The sequence below is a fragment of the Limulus polyphemus genome, unplaced genomic scaffold, assembly GCF_000517525.1.
Source record: "Limulus polyphemus unplaced genomic scaffold, Limulus_polyphemus-2.1.2 Scaffold662, whole genome shotgun sequence".
Lineage (NCBI taxonomy): Eukaryota > Metazoa > Arthropoda > Merostomata > Xiphosura > Limulidae > Limulus > Limulus polyphemus.
Genome location: NW_013666272.1, coordinates 221,899 through 240,459, shown reverse-complemented (window position 1 = coordinate 240,459; position 18,561 = coordinate 221,899). Strand labels below are relative to the sequence as shown.

At 34.1% G+C, this 18,561-nt stretch overlaps 1 protein-coding gene across 3 annotated transcripts in view; it reads left to right on the top strand.

Annotated features, from left to right (window-relative positions):
- Window positions 1-18,561, top strand: part of LOC106459797 (E3 SUMO-protein ligase PIAS2-like) — a 107,412-nt gene that overhangs the window by 33,788 nt on the left and 55,063 nt on the right. For all 3 annotated transcript variants that reach the window (XM_022386342.1, XM_022386343.1, XM_013919456.2), the window contains 2 exons: window positions 11,209-11,504; window positions 17,446-17,530. In XM_022386342.1, coding sequence (XP_022242050.1) covers window positions 11,209-11,504; window positions 17,446-17,530 — 381 coding nt within the window. The remainder of the gene's footprint in view (window positions 1-11,208; window positions 11,505-17,445; window positions 17,531-18,561) is intronic.

Genomic DNA, 18,561 nt, shown 5'->3' with positions numbered 1-18,561 from the left:
ATATTGGACGTGAAGAAGGAGCAAGTTGCAACGTGGGGAAAAAAACGCGCCTGATTTAAATGTCACACCTGAACGCTCACTATCCTTTTAATTATGTTTGAAATAATGAACATTGCTCAACATCATGAAAATTAAACCTTATTTTCAATAAGCAATCCTGAAAAATATTTGGGGGGTGCTTAACTTTTTTTCCAGGTGTATATATATCTGCTTTCTAACTGCTGTGGCCACCAATGTGGGATATGGGTACCATGACCCCCTTAAATCCAACCTGAGTTGTGGAACCTTGGCTATTTGGTTGGGGCTGGACCATCATACTTGTATTATATTTCACCCTTTTCAATTTTCTGTAGTTCTGGGTGAAGAGCATACCTGTTCTGGATGTATGTGTGGTGTTCCCCACTTTGATACCACTTTGCGTGGTACATATCTGTCCTCTGCATACACTTTCTATGTAATCTGGCTTCACCGGCCCTTCTGCCTTCTCAATGTGGGATTCTAGCTATTAGTGTCAGCGGAAGTATGTATATTTTTGAAGTTATCATTTTCCTAAATTGAAAATGTATTTCCAAACATACTTATCTCTGCTGATACTCTCCCTCCCTACCTCCCCACTAAGAGCCAGTGTTAGTGACTGGAATGTGGTAAGTCTCGAAAAAGTGATTTTATTGTCTGCATACAATGCTTATATACAGTACCTTCATAGAGGGCGTGTGAGGGCCGGTGTAAGGTTTTGCAAATTAGATATTGCCGAGGGCGGTTGAGTGGGTATATAAAGACTGGAGCAAGCAAACACAACGTTAGATGGCAAAGATGAAGATCGAGAAATAGCTATTAGTGTCAGCGGAGGTAAGTATGTTTAGAAATACATTTTCAGTTTAGGAAAATGATAACATTAGTCATAATTAGGGTTTTTAATGAAACTATTTTCGATTATTCCAACTATCCAAGTAATTGAAATATTGCCACCAAACTTGCTTGCCCTGTCTTTGTTGTGGCAAACTACTAAGGTTATCTGCCACTGTTAGTTAATCTGAACTGTTGATTATAGGTTGGCAGCACTCACTGCGAATGTTTTTTTGTTGTTGTTGAATTGCTGATTAGAAGGAAGGCAACTGACTGGCAGCACCCACATTCAACTTTTTTGTATATTTTTGTGCATAGGTATCTCAATTTAAGGCAATACTGTACTATTGAATTAACGGGGCTGTCAATTAATTGATTAAAAAATACCACTAATTGCTCAGCTTTAGCTTTGAGTCTATGTTTGAAAAAAAAGTGCCAGCAACATAGCTTTAAAAAAACAGGTTTTTCTATGATTTGAAAAAAGTGTTTTCTTTTTTAAGGAATACAAGAAAATCATGGCAAAAAGCATTGTAAGACTATTTTCCATGGCAATTTCCTTCTGTTGATGATAAAAAAAGAGAATTGTTACAAAAAAAAATCCTATTCCAAAAGCCAACCAACACCCTCTTAGAAAAAACCTGTTTTAGTTGAAGATGACTCCTACCCTGCCAAAATTTATTTATTGTAATGTACCATACCTCTTTTCACAAAAAAGCTTTTCTCAATTATGAACTCTTTTTTTTCAATACGGGATCGGTCAATGTGACAACCTTGTAACCATTTTATGCTTGTTATGGTTTTGTGCTATAACTTTTAAGTTAGTAAGCAAATGTTAACAAAATTTGGCAGATTGTCAGTAAACATTATAATGCTTTCACATGCAAAATATTGTTACGACAGCGGAAGTCTCGTGACGCTGGGAGCACGCATGCTGGAGTTTCTCAAAGGATCATGAATTTGCCCGGCAACTCTAGTATGATTGAGATGGCCTCTTTTTTGCTATATAAGCCTGGCGAGAAAAACCAGTGAGATGGAGGATATAGATAATTGAGTCAACCGAACAGCAGTGATGTTGAGGCGTAAATTATGTGTGTTTTGTAGTTGTCGCATAGAGCAAAGTTATCGAGCTTGTGAATCTCTGTGATTTATAGCATGTATTATACGAGTTGTTAAGTTTAAAGTGACTGTGGAAATTCTATGCATTACTAAAAGTTGTATCGGGAAAAATAAACTGGTTTAATCAGGAAAAGACTTGTATCACTGAAGTTCCTCGGAAATAATTTCTACAGGAAATGAACAAACAAGCAGATACGTAACAATATCAATTTTTTTTATTAATTCTTAAGGTTTAGAAAGCCATATTTTCCTCATGTCTATATTTTCTTTTCACATGTTGCCTATCTTTCATGCAAAGTAATATTTATTTTAAGATTAAAAATACTTTTATGCATCAGAAAATTTTGAAATTTTACATGCAAAATCTTTATAATGTCGATATAGTTATCAAATGTTTCTTAAGAAAAAACTTTATATTTTATCTGTTATTTTCAGTAATTAATCTCTGTACAGGTTTGGTAGATTTGAACCAGTGCTGCATTCAACATACCATGTAATACACAAAAATCAATTTTTATATGTTTTTTTTATATTTACTTTTAAATTAAGAAATTGAGTAATATATAGTACTAAAATTTGAATTATAATCTACAGTTTGATACCAAACTTATAGACATAAATTCATGAAATAGTAGTTTAATAAAATTTTGAATGCGAGTCAACAAACAAGATGGCCTTCCACCCATGAAAGGGTTAATGCCACATATGTACTCAACTTTTTTGCTTGCCACTAGTCTTGATACTCCCACTTGCCCCCATGTGTGTATTAACATGGTTTAGCTGTGCTGTAGCATGTAAATAATTATGCAACAATCCTCCACTAATACGAGTGCAATACACTCTCCTAGCATAGCTAGATCTCCCTGAATTATAGAATCTGACCTCACTTCTCGATTTGAAACACAAATATTTAGACTTATTGCTTGCCATGCTTAGAATTTGCTCATAGTTTTGAACTTAGTTTTTGTATTTAATTTTCACCTTTGGCAGTTTAACAGTATTTCTGCATGAGTTGAATTTGGTTTTTTGAATTTTTTTTTGTTTATAAAGACTTTTCTTCTTGGGTTATTTACCTATTTCAAAATCAGTTAGGAATTTACAGTTTATTGTTAGACTTCTTCAACTGTTACTACTACCTTAGATCAACCACCTGTTGCTGAAATCACAGGTTCTGCATTATCAGCAGAGGAGGTTTCAGTACTCATTTGCCGTGAAATGGAATCATTCCAGCAGACTGGGGGCTCTCGCGACCCTCAACCAATTTTCCTTTACCCTCAGGATGCTTGAGGATAGGGTGAAAATTTTGACAACCTTCTCCCTTCCTTTGCCGTGCAGTCTCATTCAGATGCAACTGATACACTTAGATCTTCATTAGATTTTCTGGTTACATAGGTTTTATGCTTATCCACTGTGTTGTATGAACCATCTTTTTTTTGTACAAGAAACACCTTCTCCTGAATATTTTGTGTTTCCTCCCTTTGCCTGATATCCAGGTTTGTGCTGAGCGGTTTGCAGAGCAATTACATTCTGGGATTAGCATGCCCCCCTCCCATGCACATCAGATGCTCATCCTTTGGCATATTATCAGAATTCAAATCATTTTTTGGATTCTCAACAGTTGGATACATTAATTCCTGTTTGGGGTTTGGACTCGGATACTTCACTTCATTTTTCACATGCTCAGTATTCCTGTTCTTGTTTATCTTTAACCTGTCTACCATTCACCTTGTGTCCAAGGCTATCCATTGTTCCCCTGAGGGTTTTTCAGGGGATGGCTGTTCCATTTTGTTGTCCAAGTTAGCCCATTTTGTTTCCTTGTCTCTGTCTACATACACTTGGTTCCTGTGTTGTTGGGATTTTGTGTTCAAAGATGCCCTTCTGACATAGTTGCATTTGCCACCTTCATCTTTAAGAGACTTATGCATGTCTGTTTTTTTGGGAGTGTCTCTGAGTCCTTGGAGTCTGTGTGGAGTCAGCCTGTTTCCATTCTTCCTTATCCACCCTTGCTACTCACCTGTCCCAATTTTCCACCACTCCAATTCATGTTTTCCATCCCTCCTCTTATTAGTATAATTTTGTTCACATTTGGAGGAATTTCCCCACAGATCCTTGGGTGCTGCAAGTTTTATCAGAAGGACTCTCTCTTTGTTTTCATGCTCCTCTGTCATCTCATCCAGTCCACGGGTTCTATTCCTGGTTTTTGTTGTCCTCAAAAAGACAGAAGACCTATCATTGATATTTCCAGTTAGAACTGATTTTTAGTTTGGTTTGTGGATGACAAAGTTCAGTGTGTCTGATGCTTACTTCCATATTCCATATACCTAGCATCTCGTCGGTTTCTTCAATTTGTCAACGGCGATTGGGTCTGTCAGTTCTGAGCTGTTCTGCTTGGTCTTTCCTTGGCCTCTTACATTTTTTGTTGGATAGTCAAAGCTTGCCAGATGGATCCATTCCCAGGGGTTTTGGTTATATCATTAAGTGGACAACTGGCTTATTCTAGCTTTATCATGGGCAGTAACCTCCTACCACACGTAGTTTCTTCTCCAAGAAGCTGCACGTGTTGGTTGGTTGGTCAAGGTAGAGAAGTCTGTACTGATCTCGACTCAATATTTGTTTCATCTTGGGGTCTTTTTCATCTCCAGCTATCTTCAGTTTATCTTCAGTCCATGGAGCTAGCAGTTCAAAAGGCACAGTCCTTTTGTAATCTACCTTGCGAGTGATTCTATTGGTTTTGGGGGCTTGATTATCCTTGGAAGCCTTTATTTCCCTAGGTAAGGCCCACATGTGATCTCTTCAGTGGGTTGCACATGATTAATGGGACCTTGTCAGAGATCCCCTGGATTCTCCTGTTTCCATTCCTTCTTCCCTGAAAACAGACTTTGCCTGGTAGCTAAACAGAGACAACGTCATGGCTGGAGTTCCTCTTTCATCTCCCAGACCAGATTTATACCTTCTTTTTACAGATGCATCTCTGTCAGTTTGAGGGCATATTTAGATTCTTGGGAAATATCTGGTCAGTAGTCTGACATTAAGTCCAAGTTTCATACCAATCTCTTGAAGCTTTTGGTGGTTCATCAGACTCTGGATCATTTCCTTCATTTTCTCCAGGACAAAGTTGGTCATGATCCACTCTGACGATTTGACTGTAGTCTCTTACATTACCCAGCAGGGGGGCACTTGTTTTTGGTTCCTATGTTTTAAAACATTGGACTTTCTGTATTGAGCACACAGCCAGCAGATTCACCTACAGAATTTCTATATTACGGGTGCTCTCAATCTGATCATGGATCAGTTTCTCGTCCCAACAGGATTCTTTCCATGGAGTGGTCCCTTGATCCACAGGTCTCCCAGTGGCTCTGATCTCAGTTGGGTATGTCCCAGTTAAACACTTCTTACACCCATCAGAATACAAAACTCGATCTCTTTTTTTGGACTCTTGTTCCTCATCCTTCAGGTTTAGCAGTGGATGTGTTCAGCCAAGGCTGGAAGAACCTGTATATTTATGCTTATCTTCCCATCTGTCTTCTTTCCTGTGTACTGTCCATCATTCAATCCACTCTGTGTCGAGTACTTCTGGTAGCGACGTTCTGGCTGGCTCAGACTTGCTTCCCATTACTTAAGTTCCTCCAGTTAATATCAGCTTTATTTCTTCCTCCCTCTTTGTTTTTCCTTCCACAACCTCATGCATGCTGGTTTCATTCATCTGCATCTACATTCTGGCTTCACAGTGGCTTGCCAGAAGGACTGGTCTTTCCACTTGGCTAGCATCCCTTATTTTCCATTCTATTTACCCTTCCTAATTATCTGTATATCAGCATAAATGGCATGTTTTTTGCCATTTGTCTCTATGTCATGGCCTCATTCCTTCCTGCCCTACTTTCCTTCATATATCAGACTTCTTCTCTTAGTTATTTGACAAGGGTTTCTCTGTGTTGATCATTGCAGGCTTGTCCCTTACTTTTCTCTTTGGTCATATCTCTTTATTCCTATCTTTCTGGATCCTTTGTCCCCCCAACCCTCTCCCTTTTCAGATTGAAGTCTAAATGTTGTCCTACATTCCTTCTCCCTTCCTCCTGTTGAACTTTTTGTGTCTTTTTCCCTGTACCACTTTACCTTAAAAACCTATTTCTTTCTCCTTTTAGCTTCGGGACATTGTCCGTTGGCCATGTTTGCTATTGATATTTTACGTATCCTTTACTACAGCACCTATATCCTTCTTTACCTGGATAGAACCTTCCTTCCCAAGATTTCTGCTGCTTGTTATGGTAATTTTGCCTTCGCTTCCTTTTTCCTACCCTCCATTTCATACTTGGATCCTTACTCCCATCTGGATTGCCTTGTGTGTCCAGTCTATGCTTTGTGATGTTACGTGGCATGCACAGCTTCCTTCTGCAGTTCCAGTTCCTGACTCTTTATTAACTGGAATCCTTCCATTTCCAGAGAACTTTCCCTGATTACTTGTACAGGCTGGATATGCCTATTAATTAGTATGGCATATTCTTCTTTGTACATCTCTGACTGTTGCATCTTCCATGTTACCTCTCACCAAATCTGTCATCTTACCATGTCCCTGGCTGCTCATTTTTGTCATCCTTTAGAGGCGATCATCCAGGCTGGTATGTGGACTACTACACACATTCGTGGCACACTGTCTCCATCATTTAGCCGTTTCCTCCTTAACAAGATTTCATCTGCCTCCTGTTGCTGTCTTGCATGATACAGTACAACTATGAGTGAGTTACCTTTATTTATATATTTTTCTCTTTCAAGGTCCTAGTTATTTGTTTCTTGTTGGATCCAACTCAGTGGCGAGTGTTGCCTGTCCAGGTACACTTACTGTCAAATCCACACTGTATGGCTTTTTAAAGTCTATAATGCACACCATTGATATGGGGTGTTCTGCAAAACTGCTAGTAGGTTCTTCCTTGCAGTGTTTTGCATCATGAATATGTACACTCATGGACTAACATCAAAAAAGCAGAAGAGGATTGCTGCCCATCCTTACCAATCGTTAGACTGATGAAATCAGGATCAGTCTGGTTTTCAAAATAGGGTTTGTGGTCACCCATTGCACTGTTTTTGGGTGCTGTATTCCTCCAGACTCTCCAGCACATTCCCTTCTCTTCTGCTGGAGTATGGAAGTTCTTATGACTTACCAGTTCCTAGCCATTGGGATGGTGGACCATGGAGGCTTTGTCTTGAGTGTGTTCTATTCCACTCAGTTGAGTAGTGGTGTTCTGCCAGTGTAGATGGTGTAGAACCCTCCTCCTGCTGTGGCATGGATTGTTTTCCCATTGGCCCTGGTTATGGACTAGAGATGATCCACCAATAATGGCAGTTCACCCCTCTGGTTGGGACCCCTCATCCTACTGCTGCCTCCTTTCTGCTACACATAGATGAACCATTTCTGGTAATGCTGGTTTTGGATAGAGCTGATCTCTCACATTGGTTGAAGACCTCCAGCTTTCTAAGCCTGGATGATTAAATCCTGGTCCCAACAGTTCTGAAGATTGAGTTGATCTCTCGATTTCAGCATGCTGTGCCATCATCATTTTACATTAGGGACTCATCTGGATTCAACTGGTTGAGGTTCTCATCCTTCTGGGGACTGGATGTATCTTTCCAGTGACCTATGCAAAGACTAGAATTCAATACTTCTGTAGATGAAACCTAAAATCCTATTTACCCTACCACTAGCAACATCACACTGCTTGGATGGCTTAAGAAACTGATCAACCGCTACATCAAGATCCCTTTCTTTCATAACAATCTCACATTATATGAGTATAAAACTTATTCCGATGGCTTGAGTATATTTTTAATAATATTAAACATTTTTTTAATTCCATTGTTCAGTTGCAGTGTTTGTTCCTTGTGTGAAAATTTTTGTTTAGTTATTCTTCTATAATGTTGTGGTTTTTGATACTTAGTTTCAAAGGTTCTAAAATAGATTCTTTATGATTTCATGATACAATCCTTTGTTTTGTGATTCATATCAGTTCGTATTTTATTAGCACTCACAAATTGATGGCTTGACACTTTAAGCCTACTACTCTCAGTTATATAATTTATTCATCTTCACATGTTTACATACAGTGCACACTTCACAGGCATCCAGTATTCAAAACTTTTTCTAATAAGTATACTGGAATTTATCTGATATTCACAACTTTTATTTTTCTGAAATAATAGAAAAGGAAACATCTTGTAGAAGTGAAACTATAGGTGATCCTGTACATTCAAGTTTATCTTGGCTAAACAGTCATCTACAGCTGCAGAAGTAAAGCAGTGATTGTTAAAGAACCTCAGGATTTATCCCAAAACTTCTGTGAAAGTATATTATTCTGCTGAAGATATTTGTAATTGACATACACAATATATAACTAATAGAAAACATGTTCTGATACTTATTTGCTAGAAAATATTAATAAGATCAGTGTTTCATTGAAATATTGAGTACATAGAATCATCAAAATATGGTAAAGATGTATAGTGTCCCATATTATGTATATATGTTTAATTTTTTTCGCTAATTCAATGATTTGATAGATACTCGTATTAAAATGTTTGTGTGAAAAAGAAAATTCTTCAGATTTGGTTTTCAGTGAATTAATTTTAGACTTATAAAGTTAAATTTAATCAGTTAATACATGTGTACAGTTCAGATTGGTTTTATGTATTTTTTTTAAATAATGCTCTTTATAGGGTTTGTAGATTTATTGAAATGACTCATTATCAAATCAAAATTACTAATGAAGAAATACCATAATATGAAACTCTTTGTCATGAATTATAAGATATTTCAATGGATAACTAAAACTTTTAGCTTTAGATTTTAGCTTTGTAGTTTGGGATTTATTAAAAACTAAGTTGTGTTTCTTTTAGTTTCCACGTGATGTGAACATGAATTATCAAGCACTTTGACAAATAAATATGTGCTAATAACAGTTTGCAAGTGTACATTTTTCACATACTCCTTTCAAGATTCAGTCAGTTTTTTTTTATTTCATACATCATATTGCTATAACACAAGTATCTGGCATTTTCTACCTGATTACTGGAAATAGTTACAAAAGCATTGCTATACACTTATCAGTTGTAATCAAAATATAGGATTAAATGTGTCATGGGGCCCTGTACCCATTTAATTTCTATGTTTGTTTAAGTGTGTTAACTTCCAACTTATTAGGTGAAAAAAGGCTCTTTCAGAACTCATAGTTGGATAAATATCTTAGGGGAATTTGTCTCCTAGATCTTTTACTCTGGTAACCAATTAAAACCCGAGGGGCTAAGTAAAATATTATAATTATATAGTTCCAATATTCAATAATGTATTCCACTATATATTAAAATGTTAACAATTAATTTCCTAATATAAAGGACTAACTAAGATTCAATGTTAAAAAATACAAAACATTGATCTTTGATGGAAATTTAATAAAAAACAAAGTTGAATCATTTCTCTTTTTTTGAGCCAGTTGCATGATTGAAACTAATTTTTATAGATTTTTCAAACTGTTTGAGCTTTACTATTATACCACTTTGGGGATTCTCTGTTTCATTTGGTTATTCATTTTCTTTATCTGTATCACTTGATAATCTCTCATTAAATAATAAGTGTGTCAGCATTTAGTCATTTTGTCCTTGTCTCCCAAAAACTTCATTACATGACTTGCATACTCTTTGTTTGTGGAGGCTAATAATTTATGTATGGTTACTTTTCAATGAGGAAATGACATTATGTAATGTGTGGTTCCAAATTTATTGGGTTTTAAAAGGAGGTAAAAATTGGTGAGTATTAAAAAAATTACACAGGGAGTAGTGTTAGTTTTTGTTACAGTTCTTTGTACAAATGGAGTGTATTTGCAAAGAGAAGCCATTTTTTCATATTTGATGTTCTCATTTCTACAATGGCTGGTGATGAACATAAATTAACATATGATTGCTGAGACAGATTTTACTTGCTCCTGGTGACTGATAGCTTGTATATTTGTACCCTGTCTCTTTATGCAGTTACTTTTTATGAATTGAAATAATGTACGGTGGATACATTTTCTGAATGAGTAAAATGTAAATGTCAAAAAACATTTTGCTGATACATTTTCTGTAGACAGATATGAGCAGATAACCCATTTTGTAGTTTTGGTAGAAAATTCTGAAATAAACGAATTCTTTATTTCCTCAACGTAAATTTCGATCAACACATCATTTTATTTTTAGGTATCAGTATCAACCAAATAGCCCCTCAGTGGCACAGCGGTATGTCTGCAGACTTACAATGCTAGAATCCAGGTTTCGATACCCGTGGTGGACAGAGCACAGATAGCCCATTGTGTGGCTTTGTGCTTAATTACAAACAAGCAAATGTTTTCTGTAATATATATGTAAAAAAATGAAAAGTATATTTATATTAAAGCAAAACTTGTATTGGTGCAATTGAATTTATGTGTAGTTGTTTTTATGCATATTTTGATACTACACAAGTGTCATATAATAACATTATTAATTTGATATAAAAAGGAAAAAAAAATTCAAATTAGTATTTAATTAGAAGTTCTTATTTTATGTCTAGAATTCTTAGTATAATCATCAATATAAGATTTAATCTTGAGCCTTGCTGGCTTTACTCTAATACATTGTTTTTGGCATATGTAATAATACAGATTTATATAACTTTTTTTATACTAAACAAAATTGAATTTCTCATTAAGTTTTAGAAGCAAGTCTTTTACACTGTATTTTGTATGTATCTTATATTTGTGTATACATAAAATGTTTTAAAATTGTTGTCTGAATAAGTCTGTATACATGTCCAGAATTGTGTGATACCCACTGGGAAAGGATGTGTTTCTCCTGTCAGGGGCTATTTGATTATGTAAGTATGAGATCATATAAATTAAAGCAGTGTGTGAGTGTTAAAGTGGAAATATGCATACACATTTATTATTTCCACAAATATATTGAACTGCTAACTAGAGGGAAGGCAACTGGCTGGCAGCACTCATTACAGACTTTTTTTTTATATATTATTGTTATTGGTTTTTTTGTACAAACCATAGTTTGAGAAACACTATATTGATTAATTAATCAAATGTAATTAATTAATAGGGCTGTTGATTAATTGATTAGCAAATACCACTAATTGTTTAGCTCTAGTAATGTGTGTTGTTATATTGACATGCATTAATTTTTCTTAGTTGTAAACACTACTTTGATTGTAGGTTTAAATAGTTTTTCTCTTTATAGGCTTAGGTATCCTGCGAAAAGTGCTCTTGGAAACAACCCATCCTCATTATATAATGTGCCTCAACCTACGGCAAATATTAATTTGCCATTGAACCACCATTCTACGTCACAGTTATCTCCTGAAGGTAGTCTTCTGCCTCACCATAATAAAATGGACTACCACCACAGTAAATCAGTCATTTCCAACATTCCACATACATATGATGTTCCCAGCTATCCAGTTCACCCTGATGTGCATTTTAAGTCTTTGCCATTCTACGAAAATCTAGGAGAGCTTCTTAAGCCAGCAAGTTTAAGTAAGTCCTTTATTTGTTGTACTTTTAATAAAATTATGTGGTAAAATGTTTATTTGAAGTCTTAGAAACAAAGCACATTGGTCAAAGCTGATCTAGGTCATGAAGCGCAGATGAGACATTACTGTTCTGAAATAACAGTTGAATTTATTTTAATAACAATTTTCCTTTTCAGCAGCTTGTTAGATTTCAAAATCTGAACTGTTGTTGTTGCATAAATTGTTTTGTAGCATTTAGCATTAAAATTTCTGTGACCAGGTGGCTATCATCTCATATTAGATAAAATGTTGTTTTCAGAGAATATAAAGGGTAGTGTACTCTTTAACATAAATCAAGATTTTGTATTTTCGTATCATGGATTTATGATTTTATGGCCCAAAACTATTGAAAATGCTGGGTTTCATGTGTTTTTATTTTCTGTTAAGTTGCAGATCATGTTGACAAACAAACTATTGTCTAAGCAGGATTTGATTCCACTGGGCATATAATAAAAATTACTAATTTACAGGCTAGTGCCAGGTTAGATAGCCTTGTTCAGCCAGTGCTAGGTACTAATTATGGGGACCTATATAGGCTGGAATAGTATGTATATTTTTCTCATTAGTATAACTAATCAGCAGATAACCTAGCTAAATCCATACATTCATAATTTCACAAGTAAAGAAAAAAACGTTTCATAAAAGGGATGGCTTTTAGGGATGGCTAATATCAATCTGTCAAAAACAATGCAAACAAGATAGTAGGGAAAGCATTTGCATCATCCCTACATAATAGCACAGGCATACAGTGTAGTAGAATGTTAGCAGACAAAAATAGGATAAATTAAACTCAGTATTATTTTGTATTATAATTATCTGTCTTGTAAATGATTTTGGAGAGAGGGATACTGTATGAATTCAGTGATGTATTGAAAAAAGAAAGAAAGAAAAAGTCTGATGTAAATAATAAGTAAAGTTTTTGGGAGTCTTATATCCTTTTGAGTGAATCAATCAAGAGTTTGGTATCAGAGAAAAAGCTTGATTGTTTAGCCCTAAAACTGTGTAGTTAGGCCTGAGTCTGGTATTATTTAGGAAAGAGAGATATTTTGTACAAGTGGCTCGTAAACAAATTATTCAAATTAACACACGTGCTGTTTTTCATTGTTTTAATTGGACCAGTGTAATAAGATCAAAGCAGTTTCTGGAGTCTAATCTCTCTTTGAAACTTAAACTGGAATTCATGGACCTCAGGATATGTTTTTGTGCTGGCTTGTGCAACCTTGTTGATGGGCATAGTTTCACTTGGAGTTTGTTTTTTTCCATGGAACTGCCTTTCCTCTTATGTCCATTTTTTTCAAACTGGCACATTTTATTCCCTGTTTTCTTTGGGGTGGAGATTATTTGGGATCCACTGTATCTACTTTTTTGTCAGGAAACAAATTTCCTTGAGTGCTTTCACCCAGAGGTTTGCTTTGAATAGAAATTTCATCAAAGATCTGCTGTCTCTTTATATCTTTCCAGCACCAATGATTCATGACTTGCTTCTTTGTGGATTCTGAGTTATTCTGCTCAGGACATTAGGGATTTCCTTTGTTCTTCTGTTTGTTCTCCTTCCACTTCCATCAGAATAATAACAGATAAACTTCATTTTGGGATCTATTCAACATTTTGTTCATAAAGATTTTCAAGTTTGAAAGTTCATTCTAGATCTCTGCTCTACCTGTTTCTAAGGCTTTTATTTATTTACTTGCTTCTCGTCGTGAGATGCTGGAGAATAGTGAATGATCTTTGATCTACTTTGTCTGAATAAACTCTCATTTTTTTAGAGTGGTGTCATCCCTTACTCGTAAGTAACTAATTTTATGAATGGACATATTATATGTTTACTTTCACATTCCATTTTATCTTAATTTTTGCAGGTTTCTTCATTTTGACCATAACAATATATTTTAATTTTTTTACTCTTTCTAATTTTAGTCTTAACCATAGCTTCATATATTTTATGAAGATATTTCACTTCTTTACTAGCTTTAACTGTTTTGGATTTGTTTTCACTTTTATATGGTCATAATTTTTTAAAAAACAAATTTTAGAATATTGTTTACTCTAAATCTCATTATCTTTTTATGTACTTTAATAATTAAGATCTATTCAGGGCACAGGTTTTCTTTGCTAACATTTGGAAGACCTTGATTTCTTTATTTTTTATTACCTTCATGCTCATTATTCATAATGTCAAGAAATCATGTAGGCTCAAAAAATCAATTCAAGTCAAATATTCAGAACCGAATAACCCAAGATCTTTCTGAAACGTGGACCTTTCTTCATCAAGGGCAAACTCAGAATGACTAAGTAAAGTGAAGTGTAAAAAATGTGGAGTGGCTTCATGGTAGATTATCAAGATAACCTGGAAGCTACCATTATTAGCTACCATGATGTAACTCCACCGTTTCTCACACTTCACTTTACTTAGTCATTCCCAGTTCACCTTTCAAAAGTGCTCGGATTAAAGGTTTTTGTGTACATGATGTTTTTATTGATGCTAACAGGCTGCATTTTGTAGCACCTGATTTTTCACACTAGTGATATAATCAACCTATTTTTAAATGACGATTGGAAGTGCAGCCAATATTCTTGTGAATTGCATATGATTTATATTACCACATTGTAAGTCAATATTTAAAGTGTAATTTGTTTTTCTTTCTCCAGTTATGAAAGGTGTCTTTCTGTTTTTCATCTCAATATGTGGGTTCTTTTTGCAGATATAACAGAAGTATATTTTCTTTGAAAATAATATTTTAAAAGTGAAGTGAAATACAATTTCAACATTTTATTTTCTCATTTGCTTCCTTTAATAAAATTCTGTGGAAGACAGGACTTCAATGAGAGTACAGACTTGTAGGTGATAAACATATAAAAAGGAAGCACATATTAAGAGGATAAAAAATTTAAATCTTAATGTACCAACAAATAGTTATAAAATTGTTTAACTCTTCTGACACGGGGTCGGTTGATTTGACCAAGTCACATGACTTTCTGTAAATTTAATACTTATAACTCTCTCTATGTATTGGGTATATCTTCACAAAATTAGGCAGTCCTTCAGTTAATATTTCAAGTCTTTCACATACAAAAAGTCATATTTCTTAGTGAAGTATTTTTAATAAAATGAAATAAGTATTTGTCCCTGAATATATTGAGTATTTGTTTTGAATAGTCAGTGTGCAAAGTAATTTTTATGTTAAAATTAAAAATACTTTTCGTCATCTCAAAAATCTCCAATTTCCTTTGTGTAATCCCTAAAACCTCCTAATGCATTTCAAACGTTTTTTTTCACTAAATCCTTATAGTTTATATGTTATTTTCTCTACCCTAATCTCAAAACTGGATCGGTCAATTCGACTGACCTCGCAACCAACAAAAAAAATCAAAATAAACCTAAATTAACCTTCTTTTCTTTCTAGTATGACTTCAGATTGTAACATGAAACTACATATGTTTATCCTAAGTAGCTCTAAGTTCATAACATTATACATCTATTTATAATTAAATTTTATTGTTTTATTGCCCTTTGAACTGTGTCTAACTACTATCTGTGCCATTATAAGTTGTAAATCACTTGGGGAACGTGCAGCTCATGTTATGCTATTAAATCACATTACCCACGAGCTGCTCGCATGCATGCCTTATGAACCATTTTAATTGTATTATTATTATTATTATTATTACTTATTTTACCTAATCTAGTCTTAAATAACTTAAAAATATCCGTATGTTTAGATTTTAGTAACATTTATAATAATAAATATAGAATAAATATGAAAAACAAGGAATATAGTACTTACCCAATCTTCTTTTTTCTTGCTCTCGGGTTTTGAAGAGAGTTAATCCTAATTTTTTATACTATAAATAGTAATGCACTTAATAATTTTATTTCATTAAATAATGCACCAGAAAATACAGACTAATAACATGCAAAAAGTAGACGAACTCAATTACCTCTCAAGTTTTCCTGGCTTTCTAACTATGCAATAAGAACCATTATAAATTCGTCCAAGCTAGTCATTATCTTTCCCACAGGAACGAATTTTGTACTGTGAGTGAAATTGAGGATATTCTGTTCAGAACACAATGTTATACAATACGTCATTTGATAGATGAAAACCTTGACTTTCTATTGGTTATAGGTAATATATAATGAAACATAAGAGAGAACTATCAACGAATTGTGAAAGAGAGAATGTGACAGGTGGGTGTGGCAGAAGGGGTCTGATTTTCTATTTGATAGCTCTGTAACCAATTTGAAGGCTATAAAAATTATGGTTTGTTTGAGCAATAACGATTTTATAGCTAGTATTTTACGTTTAATTTCATATATTTTCGAGGGGTGATGGATAAAATAGAGATGATGACATGCTAAGACAGAATGTGTCACATGGGTCACACTAGTGGAAATTCAGGATTTATTGAAATATTGCCTTGTAGAATTTACAACTTAAAACTTGTATATTAATAAAATATGTATTATTAGCTAAGACTTTATGCTATTCTAATTGGTATAACATAAACAAAAAGTAGTTTAATAAAATTTTGAATGTAAGACACTAAAACTTTGTGTCATGCGTAGTAATAGCTACCTAGGGCAAGAGGGTTAATTGGAAAATAATTTGTGTAAATTATAGTGCATTAATTGGAAACTGCCACATTGAGGATTCATCATTTTTTTGAGTTCGCTGTTCTTTATTGTTTCTTAGATTCGCTGTTGTACTTTGTCTCTGTGTGGTTTTCTGTGACAGTTTCAGTGAGTTTTCTAACAGTAAATGATTACCACAGTAGATTTCTCTAGTCTTGTCAGTGGGTACTTATTCTACTGATTTTCATACTTCACTTGTTAAGTGCATGTTTACACAAAACCTTAGGTACAAATCCACCTGGCACAGTAAATAATGATTGGGTGGAAAAAAGTTGATGCAGCAGTAAACCGTTGAAAAACATGTAACATTCAAATGAATGCATATGTGTGTATGTAGCTTAAAACATATTCTCCATAATAAATGGACAGAAACAATGTAATTAAAAAAATTTTAGTTTAAAAAGGGGAATAAGGATCATCAAAAAGTACAGAAACAAGCTGAATCAACATGCAAAGATTATATCTTCAACCCTCTTAAAAAGAAAGTAAACAAACTAGCCTGGAAATCGTCTACATTATTTTCTCTAGCTAAAAATTCCTATTTTGACTCCACTAAAATTGATAAGTACTGTAGACGTGTATATATTTATTGTAGTGGGAATAAGTCTGAGATAAAATGAAAGTAAATAGACCATGTTTACTCATGGTATTATTAACAATAAAACATGCATGTTGAATAAAATTTTTGAAAAGTTGAGATGTGAAAATACAATAGAAAACTTGGTGATATTGCTACTGTTATTTTGCTAATCGTGAAACTTACAAATGAATTTTGAAACAAGTTTTTAATATTTTATTAACATGAATTCAAAAAGTACTAGATTACCAATATATTTTGCAAACAATAATAAAAAAAATTAATTTATTCAAGAAATTTACAGGAATGCTCTGAGGCTTTCCAGCTATCATAAATAATTTAGCATATGTTTATTATTATTTTGTGATATTATTGTGATAAAATTGCAAGTAAAATAATGGATTGAATTAAGGTCTGAAAATTTCAAGTTTTGATATTAGGTAAGAATTTACTTGACATTTTATTGTAAATAATATATTAATGTTCATGTAATATTGTAAACATTTTAATTTAATCAGTTTTTACACATTGCACCAAAGATTTTAGTTTATATATGACAACCAGTATCAATGGAATGAGGTTTCTGTAAATGTTGGTCTGTCGTCTAATCATCATTAATAATCTACTAATAGAAACTGTTTTAAGTTCATAGTATAAAAATGTTTTTTTTTTGTGTGTGTGTGTGTGTCTTGATAGTGCCTTCAAAACCTGGTCGGTTTCAGGAAAGTGTGTTCTTCTTTCACTTAACACCCCAGCAAGCTCATGATGTTGCTATGTCAAGGTGAGTTTTTCTGTCTCAAACTGAAACTGGTATTTATAGAAGGAACGAAATACTGAAGATTTGAAAAGTGAAAAAAAAAATAGGCTAACCTATCTATGTTCAAGTGAAGTATTAGAATACTGTATTAAATGCTTTTGGAATTTAAGTTAGCTATTAAAGTTAGCTATCTTGAATTAATTATTTTTATGTATATAAGTAAAAAGTATGAATATGATATCTTAACTAAATCAGTTTGATATATATCCATGTTCACAGTGATGAAACAAGTGTCTTGTCCACTTTTCAGGTTTGTAAGTGTCAGAAACAGTAGTTTGTTATTAATATTAAGAGAAAGTTGGTGGTTAGTGTTTTTCCGAAATGGTCTTGCCAGTACTCCAGTTTTTATACCCCATCAGTTTTGTGTCATTTTTGAACATACATATCATATGACTACTCTCCACCAGTAGTATTGTGCCATCTATACTGGCACAGCTAGCTCCATCTGCTCTTCCTGCTCAATTCTCACTTTCTTGATTGATGTGACTTTGTTTGGACGTGTGCTTAAACTTTTCAAGTGTGACTACGATTTTTGCTTGTGATTTGTTGCTGTTGAGATTTTTTGACCAACTATAGTTGGGTGTAGGCATGCCTTGTCCCCCTCATTTGTTGGACCAATATGCTTTAGCTCACTATTGAGCCTTGGATCCTTTTTTTTGAATTCTCAGCATTTGGATCCTCTTCTTTCCCTGTGGAGATTGAATCCTGAGACTTCAGTTAACTTTAATCAAGCTCGGTTTTCTTGGGTTACTCTTGCCCTGACCTCTTTTTTACGTTATCTTTCTTCCCTCCAATTTATGTCTGAAGCTTTTGAATCGGGACCCTCCTATTTGCCACTATAGCTTGTTTATCAGCAATATTCTCTCTATATTTGGCTATTGTGTTGTTGGTATTTGTTAGGGAGGAATGCATTACTTATGAGGGTGTGTCTTATTTTCTATCATCTCCATCTGGCCTTGGTTTCATGTGAAACCATTTGTGGAGGTCATGCAGAT